Below are 19,702 nucleotides of genomic sequence, written 5' to 3' on the forward strand. Positions count from 1 at the left end.
TTACTATTGCACTTGCGCATATGGTGAGATAGTTTTGTCCAGATGCCTATAACAAACTTTTTTTTTGTATATACGTGTCGATTAAAAAATTGCGATTGATTCGTTTTCGCCAACACGTCTCTCCAAAAGAAACTAATGATCAACAATAAACGCATATTATCCGTCGCACCGTTCAAAATAGTCGAATATTGATATTTAGTTGTGCGCGAAACGAATATAAAAGGCAATTTTATAAAACAAAAATCACAACGAAAAATAATTTCATCGTACTCGGCGTACCGAGAGACGTCTGCGTGTCGCTTGAAACTATATAATACGACGCGTTCGCGTGTCATAGATTATTTGCCATCCTTCGAATAGCCAGTACAGAAGAGTGTGGAGTGTGTTCTCGGCGGCTAGAAATTTGACGAATTCTCGTTTTTATTTTCTGCTAGATAAAGACTATTTTCGTTATTATTATCATTATTGTAATTATATTATTATTATATATATATATATAGGATATTATGTCGTGTTGGAACAGCTGCTGCTGTGCCCGGGAGGATTTATTATCGTTGTACGTTCACCCGTACGACCGAATACGCGGCCTCGGTGGCATTGGTTTTCGTCCGCAACAAGAGATATATAACCATCTCGTCGTCGAAATAATACTATGTGGACGATAATCGTTTATTGAATATTATTATGTATAACATATTTACTGCAATTACAACATTCTATAAAATATACGCCAATATAATAATTAATATACACGCGGTGCCTATGTCGTGCTAACTCGTGTATTATGTACACATAGAGGATATTATAATATATATGTTCGATTTTATTGTATGTTTATCGAAACGACGACCTTGCTTCAGATTCGAACAAGGAATAATTCGCCCTTGACGAAAACGCCAGCCAATGGTTGCTGGTCGCTGCGGTTTCTTCACCGCGGATCCCGACGACGTGAAAATCCGCCTACCTCTATACCTGTTCAATGGTATGCGTGTGTTATGTAAATGTAATTAAATTTTGTCTAATAATAATTCGCCCAGTTTGATCGTGTCAGTTAATAAAAAATATATTGCCGTCGAAACTCTGACGTGGCCGCCCCTATATATTATAATATATTACACATTTCGACCGTAGATCGCAATACATCATATACGTGCAGAACGAGACTGCTTTATAATAATTTATAATGTTGTGTATCGAACAGTTTTATTATAATACACATATTATATAACAATGTTATAATATGTTCTATCGCAGAGTCTTGCAGATCTCGCAGTGGTCGTCAGGGTGATCGTCCCTTTATTGGTTATTTTATGTATTAACTATACAATATTTATTTTTATCGACTCATTAAGACACATTTTAACATCTGTCGCCTCCTACGTCGTCATCGTCCGGCCCTCCCAGTCGCGAGATTTTATAAGGCAATATAACTTCATAGATTTACGTATGGAGAACTGTTGTGAAACACAATTTTATTTTATTTATTTTTGTTTTTCACATCTATCAGTTTGCCATAATTAAACTTGGCGGCAGTGGATAATGAATGAGAAAAAATATAAAATAATATTCCCCGTTTCTGGTGGGCGACAAAATCCGTTTTTGGACTGACGCATGCGAATTCTAAGAACAGTACAAACAGCACAATAGGTGCTATCTACTGCAAATATCGTTCGTTAAAAATAATCGACTTGATCGCCAGCGGGTGGTAGGAAATTGACAATCTACAACTAAGTGGGCATTATTAACTAGTTAACAAGTTTAAGCTTCGCTAAAGAGTTAATTTTTCTACATTTTTAACTTTATTGATTAATTAAAGAATCCATCGTAATAATTTAGCTTTTTTCAGATAATTTGAAAAATAAAAAGGTTAAGTTAAAATCATATAAATCATGTTTAATCGTATCTATAACTATAATTATAGTTATTAGTTAATTATTTTAACATAAATATGTTTTTGGGCTGGATATAATGTATTTTTCCTAACCGAACTTTTTTTTATTCAATCACCCGATACTATATATCATATACAATGATTTTAAATATACTAATTTATTTTCTTAGATTTCATAATTTATTTGGTAACATATAAAAGTACTGATCTAAAAAGACATTAGTATATAAAACAGTTGGTTTTAATCTGTTTTTATATTGTTAAATGAGTTTTACAATTTTATACCTTTAAATTGTTTCACAATTTTTTTAGCGTAAAATCACATTTATAGGGTTTGGTTACCAAATCTATTTGGTAATTATGTTACGAAATAATGAAAAATAATTATTTTAAGTGCCTAATCACAACATGTTTGAGAACTGTAAAAAAGTTTGAAAAACTCTACAAATTGAACACCAATTTTACATTTTTGTACAAACTAAAAAAATTAAAAATTAATAAATAAAATAAACCAACATCGACCACGAATAAATATCATGTGCTTGTTTTCGATGCGTCACCCGAATGGTTATTGAAAATATCATAGGAAACACTAATGATAATGTATAGTGACGGTGGTGACTAGGCAATAGCCCGGAAATAATATTATATGAATCGGGTGACGCGTAACTACATTGGTAAGGTCAAATAATAGCACTTATTTTTGTCTAATTGCGCTAGAGACAGAAAATTTATGTTGAAATTAAACTCTTTTAGATAAAATAAAAGAATGACATATACAAAAATAATCATTGATCGTATACCAGTGCTTTTTTGAAAAAACCCTTAATTATTTTTCGTGTTGATTTATACGATTCCATTAATTCCACAACATGTTTTGTTCGGGTGTGTTTCAATCTGTTGTGAACTATTCTCTCGCGATTATAATTATTTATAAATATCCATCTGATAAGTGCGTTCACGTGTGATATACGTATAATAGATTTGAATGACATTCACGGTACTGTAATTGTTCTTATTATCACAACGTTCGTGGTGCTATTGTCTGATAAGTAGATCATCGTTGTACACGTCTTGAATATACGTTTGGTTTATGAATTAACACAAATTGATTAATTTAAATATAATATATGAGCACGAGAATTGTTTTGAGCGTTCAATTATACGTGAGATATCTGCTCGATCGCGAAGCTCAGTTAATCGTTTCAAATTTGCAACGTATAGATATACCACATTATGCGTACATGAACTATAAGCATATGTATATGTATTATGTTATATAATAATAATATACACAATATATACAAATCTCATTCCTTATCTCATTATGCGAATATATTATTGTGTGTGTGTGTGAAATTGTCGTAATCGCAATAGTGATGTTTAATTTATTCTATCGCAAATAGTATGTAGGAAGTGTGTACAGTGAATTAATACATATAATAATGTGCAACAAAGCAGGTTATCACTTATCATTATGATATGTTGCGAATATATGCAATACTACTGTACTGAGAAAGAGAAAAGCGTGAAAGAGAGAAAGAGAAAACTTCTCACTGCACCCAGCACCGGCTGCGAAATTATATTATCATTATTATTTCGTCCATCCAGAGTCCGTGACATTGACATGTGCCGAACGACAGCTGCAATAACCGTCGACCACAGAAACGTAATCAATCAGCATCATTACGTTGGTCACGTTATTACGACGGGTAAACCGCGAATACTGCACGTAATTCAGAAGGAACACAACGACGAGGCAACGAGACGACGACACGACTAATGGACAAAAAGACAGTGACCGACGGGCATAACTATCTATTTTTGAAGGTAAAATATTCGTTAGTTTTTTAAAAAAAAAAAACGTTCTGAATATGACTGAGCGAAATAAAAATGAAGAATATGAGAGACGAAGAAATCATTGATATATAGAGGTCATACAACAAGCCAAATAACAGGATATTCCGAAAGGAAAAACATTTCGAGTGGACTGGCGTTAAAATAAAGATACGTAATTTGCACCACTGTTAGTAACCAAAAATAGTGTTAATAATTTGCACCAAAATGAATACCGCCCGTCTATGTACTCAATTATTTTGTCGATACCCTTGTTGATGTCGATAGGTATTCGACTGACTCGAATGAAAATAATAATTTGTTGGGATTTCTACCTATATCTACCGCATTATCTGATAATCAATACACAGAATGAATTCAATCCACGTAATTGCATTATTGCAAAGTATTAAATTTTGAATTCTTAACAAAAATAATGCATTTATTATTTTATTAATTATTATGATATTATGTATAAATTATGTTTTCATTTAGGTAACATATAGTATTGTTAAGCTCATTTTAACAATATCGTAGGCGCATATTACACATGTTGCATAATATATGTTAGATTGATTTTGGTGCAATCGAATACATCCGGCCAGGCACGTTTAGCGGACGGATGCGAATCCTACACGAAATGTCCTGCCCCGAAACCCCTCCCTAAAAAGAAACGAACGACCAAAGAGAAAGACTCGGCCATAAGGCGAGCAAAGATATTTCAACTGATATCGACGAGTCAATGGAAATGGAAAATGCAAAGGATGTGCTAGATGAAAAAGATTGGTAGAAGCACGCAAACGTCCTCAGTAGCAGAAAAAATGTGACTGCGTAGGAAAGGCGAGTTTTGTTAATTCCGTATTACGACGTGTTTTCAGTGCTGCATTGTACACACGTATATATAATATTATACTAAACTTCGGCGTGCACAAAATGTTTAAATGTATAATAACAACGATAAAAAACAAATAAACCTACAACCGAATACAACTATAATATATATATATATATGTATATTATATCGTACTTATACGATTCGCAGTGTACAACCTCCATTCGATTATACGGCAAAATATTGTGTATATCGGTCGTCGTTGGCGGCGAATGGCGATAGATTATTATTATTAATGACTATTGCGATATATTATCTAGATCGCGGAGACGTAGAGTATAACAATAACGTTTGTACTGAATATATACATAATATAATATTATATTGTTATTATTACAGTAAAATATGATAATGCGACCGTCGTCGATCAGCGAAAAACAACCGGACGACTACGGCGCGATCGTATTTTATATAATGCGTGTCTGCCACTAAACAATGGCGAACGACGTTGACACGACGATAATCTCCTGACATCCGTCGGATCGCTACGATCTGCCGTCGGGTACATTATAATGGGATAAACAACAATAAGCTTTGACATACCGATCGAACCCCATTGCGGATGCGCCAGATTGTTGAACCATCCATCAAACCTCTGTTTTTCCGTGAAGCTGAATTGTTTTTCTGAAAAACAAAAACAAGACGTTATAGTATATAAATCGACACCTGTACATAATGTATTACTCGGTACGGTACATATTAATGTGTTACGTTGTAAAATTTGAAAACTACGATCGGATAAACCCACACTCGTACACCAAGTCGCGGCGTTGCGAAATGGTTATTATATATATTTTTTTTTTCGGCAGTGGCCTTAATGAGCTTATGCGAACACAACGGCCAGTCATTATTAAAAAAATAAAATATAATAATAATAATAAATACTCGGAATTATGACAACGGCCGCGGTGGTCGGTGGTTGTTAAGTAACGGGTCTTTAGGCGCGAGATTAAGTAATTTCTTCGGCGGTTCTCACAGTCTTCACACACACACACACACACACACACACACACACATATACAAAGGGCATCGTCACGACTATCGTTTCGATGAGATCGTGAAAACTTCCAATGATCTGCGTCGGGCATATTACTCGTATTCTAGTCGTATGAGCACTGTAAGTGCTAACGTAGTATAATATGCGGTATATAGCAGCAGTATAGGTCATAACGCATTGCAAAACTGTTACTTATAATTTTTGTGAGTATTTTGATTTACTTTGATTTGACTAATTTATCTTAATTATACGAGATACACACAAAATTATTTGAGTGATAAAAATCAATTGACCGAAAAATATTTGCAAAAAATAAAATAAAAATGTTGAAAAAGTTAGTTTCAAAAAGAATAATATGCATGATTAGACTAAAGAAATGTTAACAATCAATACTTAGCGATGACATCCATAGCTTTAACATGAATTAATTAAGAATAAGTTAAGAATTTTGATTCATAGATTATTTTCTGTTCATACTAACTTACAATATAGGTATTTTTAATTTTTAATGTGTAAACTGTAAAGTACCTATTAGTAGATATCGATCTACCACATTTTTTGTATAGGCACTGTTTTTATTTTTAACCAAATGCTTTAGGTTAATTCATATAATATAAAATCACGTTTTAATCATCTAATAATATAACTTAATTATCAATACCCATTCCGAAAAAAATTGTATTAATGTTTTCGTATCTAGTAGGTTAAAGTCTAAGTCTTAAGATATTGAGTCGTTTTAAATATATATATATGTATTTTGACATCTTGTTAATGCAGCCGCATTATGAAAAGGGTAGTCCTTTGTTGAGTACTTTCTGAATGTAAAATTTTTAATTTCAATAACTTTATTGAAACCATTAATGACTGTGGTTGATTTTAATTTAGTTATTATCTGCAGTTCATAAGTAATTGTTAGCCACTGAAGGGGTATAGCAGGTCTATGTGTGCATTGCACCACTATAGTACTTTCGAACTACCTCTAACCATTAAGTATACAAAACGTACAGTAGGTATACCTACATCTACTTAAAAAAAAAATGTGAAATTATTTCTATCATATACATATTATACAACATCATATTATCATAGAGTATAGTATATACTAACACTAATATTCATAAATCATAATATGTGATTACGACCTACTCATATAATAATAGTATATTTATAAAAGGTATACAATTTGTTTTTACCCAACTTTGTCTGTAAAATTACGACTTACGTGTCGTATTCTTCTATTCACGTAAGTTTCATCTTCAAAATACACAGAAATATTCAATTGTCGTCCGATAACGTGAGTTTTCCGCTCTTATTTAAACGCGAATTTCTATAATAATAACAATAATATTTTACACTGTGTATTGTGTCCGTCGGCTTGTTATAATAACAATAATAATAACATCGTTGATATACAATAGAGTAATCAATCAACGGTATTATTACGCTCAATATAGAGTGATATAACATGTGTAATACAGTTATATCTATTTATTGCAGTGCGGTTTTACACTAACAAATGTGTTGGCGCACACTAATATGGCAATGCACACGCTCAATCCTTTTTTGTCGTTAATACCCAGAGCATGTTTTAATTTATTTATTATATATTATTGTCAAATTAATTACATCAACCATATTACCTAGAATTTTATTATTTAAAAAAAATGTTTTTATATTTAATTAAATAATATTTATTACTGCTTTGTCTGCGGCCGTTAGATAAATTGTGTTGTATATATATATATATATATATATATATATATATATATATATATTAGTATAACTCATTTTTCTGTAAAACAAATAAGAAACTTCCTAGGTTTATTAAAAAACAAAAACGTGATTTAATTTTATTTATCTACAACTCAGATCTGCTATTCATTTATAGTTGTACACGTTACGCCTTATGATTCTATAGCTTTGTATATTATGTTTCAAAACAACCTCAGACCGACAGTATAGATCTAACACCACTATATAATTCACTTTAGGCGAGGAAGGAATAATGATGGTTTGATGGTTAGAATAATGTGTACTTGTTTTAAGTAAATTGGAAAAATCATCACAAAAACAGTAGTTATAAAAATATTGTCAAAGCAAGGACACGAAGCTCACGAATTCCAAAATCACAAGTAAAACATTATTATTTTACAAAAAATTTGGACGAATCGCTCACAGAGTTAGTAAATGCGTTGAGGGCCGAAACATATTTATACCTATGAGGGTATGAAACACTACTGATGTATATAAAATAACCATAGAAAATAAATGGTTTTTCGAAAAGCCAACTATTTGTATCGCGCAAAATCCACAACGGTTGACAATGGAGGTTGCAACCACAGAAATACATATACTTATAAATAACATATGATGAGGAGATTACATTAAAAATAATAAAATTATGAATGATGGTAATAAGAAGAGTTTTTACATCTGATAAAATAAAAGAGACTTTAACGCAGTCACCATGTGAACTCGTTGTGTCACCCGACGCGATGCATGTTGTCGACCTCGCCTAGATGAATCGACTAGCTGCGACAAAGTCATAATATTATAAAGTTATAATTTATATTATGTATACCTATTATAAATTTTATTAAACAGATGTAGACAACGAATGTATTTCGGTCGATATATATAACATAGACAGTACTATACACATTGCACACATATACACACACACACACACAATCATTTATCATATAATATATTACCATATACAATGCGTAAGACGGGACATGGAATCGTGACACTGATACAGCTCGACTTAAAATATTCCGACCGCTGCAAGCTGTAGCGTACTTGGAACGTTGGTAATTAAAATCGCACGCAGTTACATGTATATATCGGAATATAATATACGATAGATGCGGTTGAAATGACGAGTATTATTTTTATTTTTTGTATAAGGAGAAGCGGTTTGATACGATTCGGATGTACGCGCGCACACACATACGGGTCACGTGTGTCTCGTCGATGTGTATATAAGTCAAGGCAGCCTCTTCGACAACGATGCTGGTCGCGCGAGTCGTTGTATCACATAAAGATTTAATATATTATTGCTGCGTCCGTTATATTTATATATATTTATTAAACTGCAGTAGACCCGTTTTCGTCTACGCGGCACATAAACTATTTACAGTATAATATTCTCGTCACGATTGTACGGAATACATGATAAAAAAAAATCACCGTGGAATCATTAGAAACACAACACGTTTCGTGGTGTCCGTCTCTCGTGTCTTGCAGCGAAATTCCTATCGTCCCCCGCCACGGTGCACTTGGATTCCCCGAGCGTGCACACCGCCATTCTTTTCTCGATTAATGAAATTATTCAAATAATTCTAATTTTTTAAGTTGTTAAATATGCATAAAGACCATACGTATGTACTCATTCAGATATTTAGATTTATATAGCATTTAAGGAGTATCCTATAGTAATATAAATTTATTTTTAACAAAATGAAAACAAATTCTGAAAATGTCTAGGTATTTAAATCAAAATTTAAACCAGTAGTTTTTAAATTTTTAATATTATGTATGTTATTAGAAGAAATAATAAGGATAATATTGTCCTTAAAAATAGTTTAACAAAAATTAAAACAGGTGTAATATCAAATGAATATAGGTAGGTACTGGAATTACATAAGATACTCCATTAAAAGTTGGTATTGCCAAGAGAAATTCCTAAAACTGATATAAAAGTCTAAATAATTAAAAATGTGATCCTTAAATTATATTTAAAGTACAAAAAAAATCAGAATTTGAATAAATTCATTATTAATGGAATAAATGAGAGTGGGAATATAATACTTTGTGAATCGGCCTGTATATAATATGATTAATATGTATAGTCAAGTATAATATATATATATATATATATGCACGTTATGCTATTATGTTTTATATTTTTCACAGCCCACTCGTCATCTTCTCCGTGGCAGCACATATCGTCGTTCAACGTCAACATTGTCGTCGACTGAGTTCATGTTGCAGCGATTGCGTAAAGCTCGTTTGACACGGCTGCGGAATTTACACGCACGTGGTTCAAGCTGTTTTCGTACATAATAATTAATACATGTAATATACATAAGCTGTAAATAATATAACATAAAATATGTTCCTATTTCGCACGCGCGCGTAGGATGAATCACGATCGCTTTGACATGCTGTGAAGCTATATATGTATATGAATGATTGTTGACGTTCGCGATTTTTTATATATTTTATTTATGTCCCTACACGGCTACGCCACATCAAAAAAGAAATTCCTGCCACCTCAGTATTTCTTCATGGCATTTCGATTTTTGATCTCGAGTTTCAGTCTTGAAATTAGATCGAGTCACTTTAGAATTTCAAATTTTCTGTCTCCGTGCTCCGCGGATAGTCTTACATATATTTTGAAACAAATACAGTTCGAGTGACAATAGATACTACCAGTAATTAATCGAATTGCTGCCAACGAGATATTTTTTCTCTTCGTATGGGTATCCCACAATATAGCTACATTATATAATAATAACAAACATATTTATGTAGTATTATTTAAATTTTCGATCAAATTGATGTTGGTCGTTTATAAAAATAAATACAATTTAAAAAAAAGTTTTTAGAAAATATAATTGTTAATATTATTGCTTATATATTGTTGATTGCATAACTATATGGGTGTCAAAAGAGTTTTAGCGAAAAACTTACTTCTTAGCCAAACAAAAAAAATAATATATTATTAGTTTACAAATCATTTATTTTTCAAAATAAAGATTATATCCATTAATTCAAGCTATTGTCAAATACTAACTTAGGTATCTTATTTAATCCTTAAGAATACGGCATATATAAAAATCTTGTTATATCCTTGAATAAATTTCAGTGATTTAAAAATATGTTTATGTCCATATGTATTTGGAAATAATATAGTTTTATGACGATATTCGATGGTTGCGATTTAAAAAAAAAAAAATGATAATTGCACACTCCATCAGACGTCCTTTTTGGTCCAGTCATGGACCGACTGACGCATTAAAATGCTTTTTACATGTTAACACAAATTTATTAAATGTTACTTTTTTCGCCATGACGTATTACGGCCTCGTAAATCATACGCTGACGCTACAGAATTGTTAAACATTAAATAATAATACTGCGTAAAACAGTATGTGTGTATGTAAGCAGTAAGCCTCAAGGGCTCACTACCGCGGCAAGTATGCGACTGCTCTATCCTATAAAAACATGTACGATATATCCTATATGCATATATATTGTGTATTATCTATAAATATAATATGCGCAATACGCGTGTCCTGTATAGTGTATAATAGGTATGTACAATTGCGCCACCTCGGTGCAGGGTGATTCATTACGTTTGGCGGGACATGATATTAAAATATATATATATATGCGCTGTCCGTTTCACAATCTGCACAAGTATAACAGGATGAATAAAAATCAAAGTTCTCTCTCCCTCAGTATCTCTATTTATCCGTTGTTAATTTTAAACAACTCAATTTTATAGGGACAAATAGCTGTGTAAGATTTCCATCGAGCTGTTAAAAAAAAAAAAAAAAAGCCGACGAAAATACTACAAGATTTACGATTTATATGTGTATATTGTATACAATACTATACATAGTAACGGTATTAACATAATATTTTACCAGACATTACCAAATTATTAGATTATTAAATACACAATAGTGATAACAAATACATCTATTTTACAACAATCATCAGTAAATATGTAGATTGTATAGTTCACTGGACAAACAAATGATAAACCAAAAATAACTTACATATTCATTCAAAACTAGAACAGTCAAATTTTGACACAAAAATGATTATTTGAAAAAAAAATGGCGAAAATGGTATTATAAATATGTTAAATAAATTTAAATATTTTATGGGAATAAGACAAAATTTAAACTTTCAATATATTTTGTGTATCACAAAATGTTATTAATTTTACAATTATACACTTTTTTGCGGTGCAATTATTTAACTGCAGCATTCCTTTTACCCTCCTCTATATTTTTAAAATAATGCTCGTCTCAAATGAAATTCGTCAGCCAGTAGACCAAAAATTCGTAAATTGATGTTCAATTTTCTTTGTTAACAAATTCATATTTATCTCTATTATGTAATTGATTTATAATGCCACACATGTATGTGCGATGTCAGTAGTTAAAAATAATCAATATACCTGTATCAGTCATATGTGCATCATTATAATAGAGCTTCCTTATTATTGGCATAAGTAAAATATTAGATTTAAAAATTGAGTACAGATCTAGTATTAATGTTCACATAAATCTCCATATTTACTGTTTAAATCTATGAAGTATGAACGTACAATGTAGTTACGACATAAATTATTACATAAAATGTCGAGTAAGTAATCACATTTTATCAAAATTATCAACCAATACAATAAACTAATATTGTACAATGTATGGTACATAATATAATAAATTTCTAGCAACACAACAGTTTTTTGTGTCTTCTGAAAAGTCGATAGAACTGAGATTGATCATAATAGTTCTTAGGTGACGATAATATACATAGGTAGGATTATATTATTATTATAAATTTCTTATGACTCCGGCCTCTGTAAATGTCAACATTCGATAGTGAATGATATAATATGTATAATGTATGTAGTATGCATATTGTACCGCAGTTCAATTTTAAACAATACATCGAGATTATAGCCAATTATTTTGGTGTAGATATGTCAACGTTCGTAATTACTTAAATTATAATAAATAATAATAAGTTATTTTAGTATTAATATGTTATATACATTTGCGTATTACTCGATCGGAAGTGTAAAGAGTTGCATAATGTATACGGTTTTATTTAACTATGTATAATAAACAATAATATAACTTATAAAATAAACATTTTTATTTGACTATCATCATTATAATAAATTTGTTGTAATGGATACGTGTTTACCTATAAATATAATATAAGCTCAGCGCAATACAAGATGTGATAAGATCTCGTCACTCCGATCTCTCCCGCGTGCAGTAATAACTAATAAGTATCTACGCTTGTTTACGTGAGACGAGACGCGACAACGGACTTTTATTCCGTTATTCGCGACAACAGCATCATGTGCGTGCGGGCGAGCAAACTTCATCCAACCGATGTATAGAACCGATGTTTTCGCATATGAAAACAAATATAAATAGTTGTACACGGTTGCGCATATACTATGATTGTTTTATTACGAGTAATTGCAGTGTGCACATATATTCTTCAAAACAGTAAATACTAACTATCTCGAAAAGTATCAACGTATTTTAAAATAGTTTTATCGACACAATAATTAAAAAAGTCATTAAAAAAATCCAATCACACTCATACAAATAAACGATCACATAATGAATTACCTGCCTCTTCCTCTGAACAAAACGTTGGTATCACTTATAAGAATACATGTAAATACCGAAGGCTTACACGGACAGTCAACACCCATATACCGAATGTCATACTTTGAATAACCGCTCTGAACTATTACGACTTCTAACGTATTAATCTTGAAACCAGACATTTTCTTTAAAAGCTTCTCCTCGAGCCAATACATGATCTGATGAAATCCAACTCCAGAACTTAAACATTAATAGAATCCAAACCTTCCAATCGAAATATTCTTGTTAAATTACTAAAACACCCATCTAGCTACGTCTGGAATCACACACTACATCCTCATAAACCATTTTTCCACTCCACATTAATTCTCTTATTGTAAAAATTAAAAAAAAAAAACTACAAATTGTGAAATACATTTCTAATACTCATAATAAAAAAATACGATAATATATACCTTAGCATAAATTACCTTTGTTATTAAATTATAAAATTCAAAAATACAATTAAAAATATATTTGATCCACAACTTTTATTTTTTCAAATTCAATTAAAATGCATAAGTGGTTTAAAAAATTAAAAACTGATGTAGTTAGTTGAGTCAAATATACTAATAAATATTTAACGGCCAATCTTAGAAACTAATTTCAATAAAAGTTATATCAATATTTATCTTGAGACCTAATGTTATAAACTTCTTTTTTAAACCACTATAAATTACTATAATATATATAGTGTATTAGAGTGACTATTACACATGAATTTCATTTTGGCTCACAAAAATCGAATATTTTTTTTTTTTATATATATATATACATAAACAAAACAATATTCGATAATACGTTGCTATTAGTTACGAAAATACAATTTTGTACATTTTTATAGACTATAATAATAGCTAACCCCCCCCTCCAACGTTACAATAGATTTTTTTTAAATACAAGAAAATCATACTTAATTTTTGCTTATTATTTAAATATCATCTTTATTTTTGTATCTTATAGGTTCAAAAACTACTTTACTACCAATTTTTTGGAAGTTTTAGATTTTGTTCTTAGAGATATTATGAAAGTTTAAAATATTGAATAACGTTTAAAAGTACTCCAAGTACTTTATCCAATCCGTTATAGACTGATGTCCATCTACTTCGTGCCCTCATCCCGAATCAAATTAGTTCACAGAATAAAGTAAATACACCGATACTGATTTGCCAGTTAACTAAAGTACACTATAAAACTGTATACTGAAACCGAGATACACTGATAAAGCATTGTAATTTATGTCGGTTCATTTTTTCCGTTACAAATGTTTATTTTATTTAAAAATGTTTTATTGCATTGCATGTTGTTTTAAAATAAATATTTATGCAATCAAATATACGTTAATAATGTAATATATTATATATTTATAATGGATTATAATATAAATTCGTTTGCTTTTAATTTAATATATATATATATTACAATTATAATAATAATAATAATAAACTAATAAAAAGTGATAACACTTGACGGAAAAATAATAATATATTAAACGTATTATTGTAGTACTCGTAAGTTATGTAGGTATATTGTATTTATTAAATATGGCAACATTTCTAATTATAGTAATTTCAACCGGACGAGTGGTCCACGCATATAGCCGTGTTGACTAAGAATTACCTATATCTACTCGAGAGTCAGAAATCGTCCTTTGGTCACAAAACGCAGTTAAAGTTTATTTATGATTATGACATGAGCAATATTATATTAACACGCGTATTTGAACATTAGTACGCGAACACGATTGTATTGTGTTTCAAAACAAACGACAATAAAATCACAATATCGACAACGGTGGCAACTGCAGAAGCGCTGTAAAGATATAGAATAAATCTGCAAATACCTACTCTAATTTTAGCTAAACTATTACGTTATGTTAAGACTTTATATATGAAATGATATGTTAGTTAGATTAAAATTTTTAAATCTAAAGTGTGGATTTTCAGTCATAATTAATGTGTTACCTTTTCTCTCACTTTCTACATTAAACGTCATGAAAAATTATTTTTTATTTATAAATTAGAGTTCTTTATATTGATTATGATTTTTAACCTCCCTCTCTCCACCCTACATTTTTTCTGTTTGTGTGACCGCTTGTTGCGCAACATATTTATTATTATTACAACGTCATTAAAATTATTAATTCAGCTATATACTAATTTTCTTAAAAAAAAATAATAATTTACGCGTATATGTTTATACCTACATTTATTTAAGCATCTACACGCATAGTGCATGCCGCGACGTGGTAGTTTTAGACCTCAGTAAATAGATGCAAAAAGCAAATAAAAAACCTATTAAATAATACTAATGAAATAAAATATCAGGTTTTATTAATTATATAAGTAGCCTCCGGTGGTGTTACGAACTACGGAACTGTTCTTTTTTTTCAAATAAGAGGTACATTATTTATTTGTATTATTTTATCTATTAAGGTCATTCGCAACAATAATATAATTACAAGTGTGTTTTATATTATAATATATATAGAGGAACGAAGATATATTTTTTTCATAGGAAAATCTGTGACTGTATAAGGATTAAGGACAATATTATATTATCTGCAAAAATACGAGCGTAGGTATACTTACGCCGTACTCGGTCTAATTATACAATATTTTACTGTAGTATTCACGTTCATATCTCCACCCGGCAGCGATTCATGTTTATTTTATGGCAAATAATAATATATTAGTCGTCCGCGATTACATATTATGTAGGTACATTACACTCATATAAGTACCATTTTACTATCTCCATATAGGTATATGGTTACACGTGTCCGCGATCATTTAAAAAAAAAAAAAAAAATACAATGATATGATCAAAAAAAAATATATAAAGGCGGTCGACACGAGTCGTCAAACCCTCACATTTACCATAGTATAACACCAATATAGGTTTTACAGATCGTGTGAGACTGTAACATTAAAATAATAAACATATGTACGATTATCGTTTAAACAGACAACGCCCCCGAAAAACGTATCGAATTCTCGATTCTCGACAATATCACATAATATACTAAATAATAATATTATGTTTAGAATTAAGACATCGGTATCAGCATCATGCTATCATTCTACGCGCGTTCGTCTATATAGCGTGCCAAAACTCAAATTTGGGTCAAATACATGTGAATTTCTTATTTAGTGTAACCGCATTTCATGTCTGAATCTTATCGTACGATAAAATAATACAATTTTCTTACATACTCTTTTAGACTCAGTTATCCATTAAAAAAGTTTAACTGTTGCAGTTAAAAATCGTACACATCATAACATTCTATCATATACTATATTAATATTTAATGACTATAATGATTAAAATACGTACACATTTAATTGATTAATTATAATAATAAAATATATTAAAAATAACTATGTTTAAAAGTTAATTCGTATAAATTAAATTTTCGTTAAAAATATGTATGCTAATTTATCAATTAATTTAAGCCATATTAATTTGTTGTTTTCATATTTATTCATTAATAGTAATTATATATCTTATGAAATTTTCTTTGCTATTGCTTTTTTTCAACTTTTTTTTATGTAATTACTACGTATTACACAATAACATCAAGATTTACGATAAAGTAAAAACATTTGACAGTGTTTAGGGCTATAAATTTCATACAACACTAAAAAGGTATTAAATGTGCATGGTTTTATGCACTGAAAAATTTCGAAATATGCACTTAAATAAAATTATTTCAAAAATGCTCTATAAAAATATTTTATTGTAACAATCTAACGCAATCACAGTAAAGTGTCCAGATATAAAATACAAAAATAAAGGACTAATTTTTTTTTTTAATATTCAGGTATACTTGCCTATTAAAATAAAACATTTGTTTTTATAAAATATCATGTTATCATAATTTAATTAATAAAAACTTCTTTAGGCAATACAACTTAAGTTTTAACCCTATTAGGTCTGACTAAACCTATGACATTTAAGTTAAACAAAAACCACCTAATCTAACCTAACAGTTTAAATATACACATGATTTATACATTTAGTTCTATCGACAAGTGCCGAATACTTAAAATTAATAACGAATTATAATATAATTATTTTAAAATACTATATAATAAGGACTGTGACAATTTTGATATGAGAAGTGAGTGTTACATTATTATCTATATCAAAACTCTAACTCAGTGATTCTGTAGAATGTAGACGAGAGTTTATTGTTGTCTTGCCAATCAGATCCGATTGATATATACATAATACAATGTATTAAATACAAATACATATATCTAATATAAATTATAATCACTTATTCTGAGTCATTGGATTTAATTTTACATTGTACGCACCTTTTACCAAAATCACAATAGAATAGGTGTCCGTGATTCGTGTGCGATTGCGGTGTCATATTATTACATTAGAAATAAAGGAGCCTCGTTAAGTTGTTTTACTTACATCCTTTACTTACGATAGTACACCAAGTATATGTATACCTACAGCTTTAACCTATTTGCATTAATGGTTGGTAATGATTTAAAAATGGCCCGCAAACATTTAGACACCAACTACTGAAAAACTGAAATAACGCCCCCGAACTATCTACTTTTGTTACATTATTGGGTACCTATAATTTGGGTGTTGGCCGATTTCGTCAGTATGGTTTGTGTAGGTACAGGTAATAGGGAACAGCGTGGCGTGGCGGTTGTTGAAAAAAGTTGCTACACATACACTAACATTATTATTATTATTATTTGCAGGTGACTATAGAGTCGTACGATTGTAACGAGTAGTTCATTAAACGTGTTACGAAAAACTATATTATTATAATAATCAAAATAATTGTTGTTATATTTTATATTATTATTATTAGGCCACAACTGTTATTATAGTGGGCGTGAGAAACGTCGGGAGCGCGAAATGCAATAATAAAATACTAAAATGCTAAATATAAATAATATAAAAACATTTTTTTATTATACTATTATGAACGACGTGCATTACTATAGTTATATTGTACCTGCACGAATGTCTCTATGGATATTAATAGCTATGAGTTATAATTAATAATACTATTACATTGTTATTATTATATACGCCTGTATCCCTGCGTCAAAGTTTAGGTAACACTGCGAAACCGGAGCAGATCAATTATAACTAAAGAGAAAAATTGCCATTTATCCATTTAAACGTGTTTAACAACCCAACTTTATAAACCTATTGACCTCAGACCTAGTTGATCTCATTTCAGAAAAGCAATCATTATATTATCCACCTTGATAGTTGATTTGTCATAAATATCAATAATGAAATAATGATAAAAATAATGTTTAAAAAAAAATCATTATTATATCGAACATGATTCAATATTAATCATATCGGATAACCAGTTTTTTACGAGTCGTGCAAATAATGTGTGTATAATATATACTAAATAAAATATTGTTTATTATATTGATCGATCATTAACTTTACCTATATGGCGAGCATAATAAAACATACCAATACGCTGATCCATAAATCGCGACAGACGAACACTCCGAGCTAAGGTTGGTACACGCCGAAGCCAATGCCGTATACGTATATTTTTCCAGTCTCATTTCACAAAACCCTATTTTTAAGCCCCTCCAACAAAGAATAAATATTTTTAATACTTTAAATATATTACTAGATATCGTTTCGGTATACTTAGTACTAATTTACGTCAACAGTTTATGTTATTATTATTGCATATTATATACTATATATAGGAATCTATACACGCGCGATCCAAATTAAATTTATAGCTTCCGTGAAATGTGTAAAACAATTTTATATACCTTGAACCGAATACCTATATTATTGCTAATAAATAAAGCAGTCAAACGGGAAATTTACCATAAAACGCCTACTATCGTTGTAGATACCGATCGTTTGTCTCGCTCGATCGGCGAACGGAGTATTTATTTTTTCAAACCGTCATCATCGTCTGAAATACCACTCAAAGTCGCGATTTGTCAGCTGATAATATCTGCAGAAAATTTTCTGATTGACAGTTCCAGTGGCGGATCCAGAGAGGTCATGGGGTCATCACCTCCCACCCCTCAGAAATCAAATACGTTAGAAAACCTACACGTGCACGGAGCATGTCATTTTTTCAATTTGATTATTGATTTATTATTAATAATATTGTAGCTTGTTGCAGTCACGACTACACAACGAATGCTACAACAGCACCGATCGACCAAAAACCAGAGATCAAAAATTAAAAATGGCCCCCCCCCACATTGAATAAGAATCTTTAATAATATTTAAACGTAACGATTTTTAATAAATTATTTATGTTATCGATGTTTATTTAAAATTGTTTTATTACTATAGGTTTGTATATTTTCAAATGAACTTCATTTTTCTGAGAACCAACTTCAGAAGTTAACGCATTAAAAAAAACTTAAAAAATTAATTTAAAATCTCAAAAATCAGTATAAAATGCACTCGGTGGCGGATCCAAGAGTGAGGTAAAAGGGTAAATACCCCCTTTGAGCTTATTATATTTTAAATTTTATAAGTTTATAAAAGTATGAAAATTTTATCATTGATACCAGTTTGTAAGAATAAATTGTAAATGGTGAATATTAATGATTAAATAATAAGTAATTAATTATATTTATATTAATAAGTATGTTATTAAGTAGGTATGAATAGTATCTGATGGATATATTTTA

The 19,702-nt window shown here is 30.1% G+C and overlaps 1 protein-coding gene across 1 annotated transcript in view; it reads right to left on the bottom strand.

The window, feature by feature from the left end:
- The window catches only part of LOC113556351 (dual oxidase), a 47,370-nt gene that overhangs the window by 14,304 nt on the left and 13,364 nt on the right, over positions 1–19,702 (bottom strand). Inside the window, 1 exon segment of the mRNA XM_026961230.2 lies at positions 5,163–5,243. Coding sequence (XP_026817031.1) covers positions 5,163–5,243 — 81 coding nt within the window.

This window comes from Rhopalosiphum maidis, chromosome 1 (assembly GCF_003676215.2).
Source record: "Rhopalosiphum maidis isolate BTI-1 chromosome 1, ASM367621v3, whole genome shotgun sequence".
Taxonomy (NCBI): Eukaryota; Metazoa; Arthropoda; class Insecta; order Hemiptera; family Aphididae; genus Rhopalosiphum; species Rhopalosiphum maidis.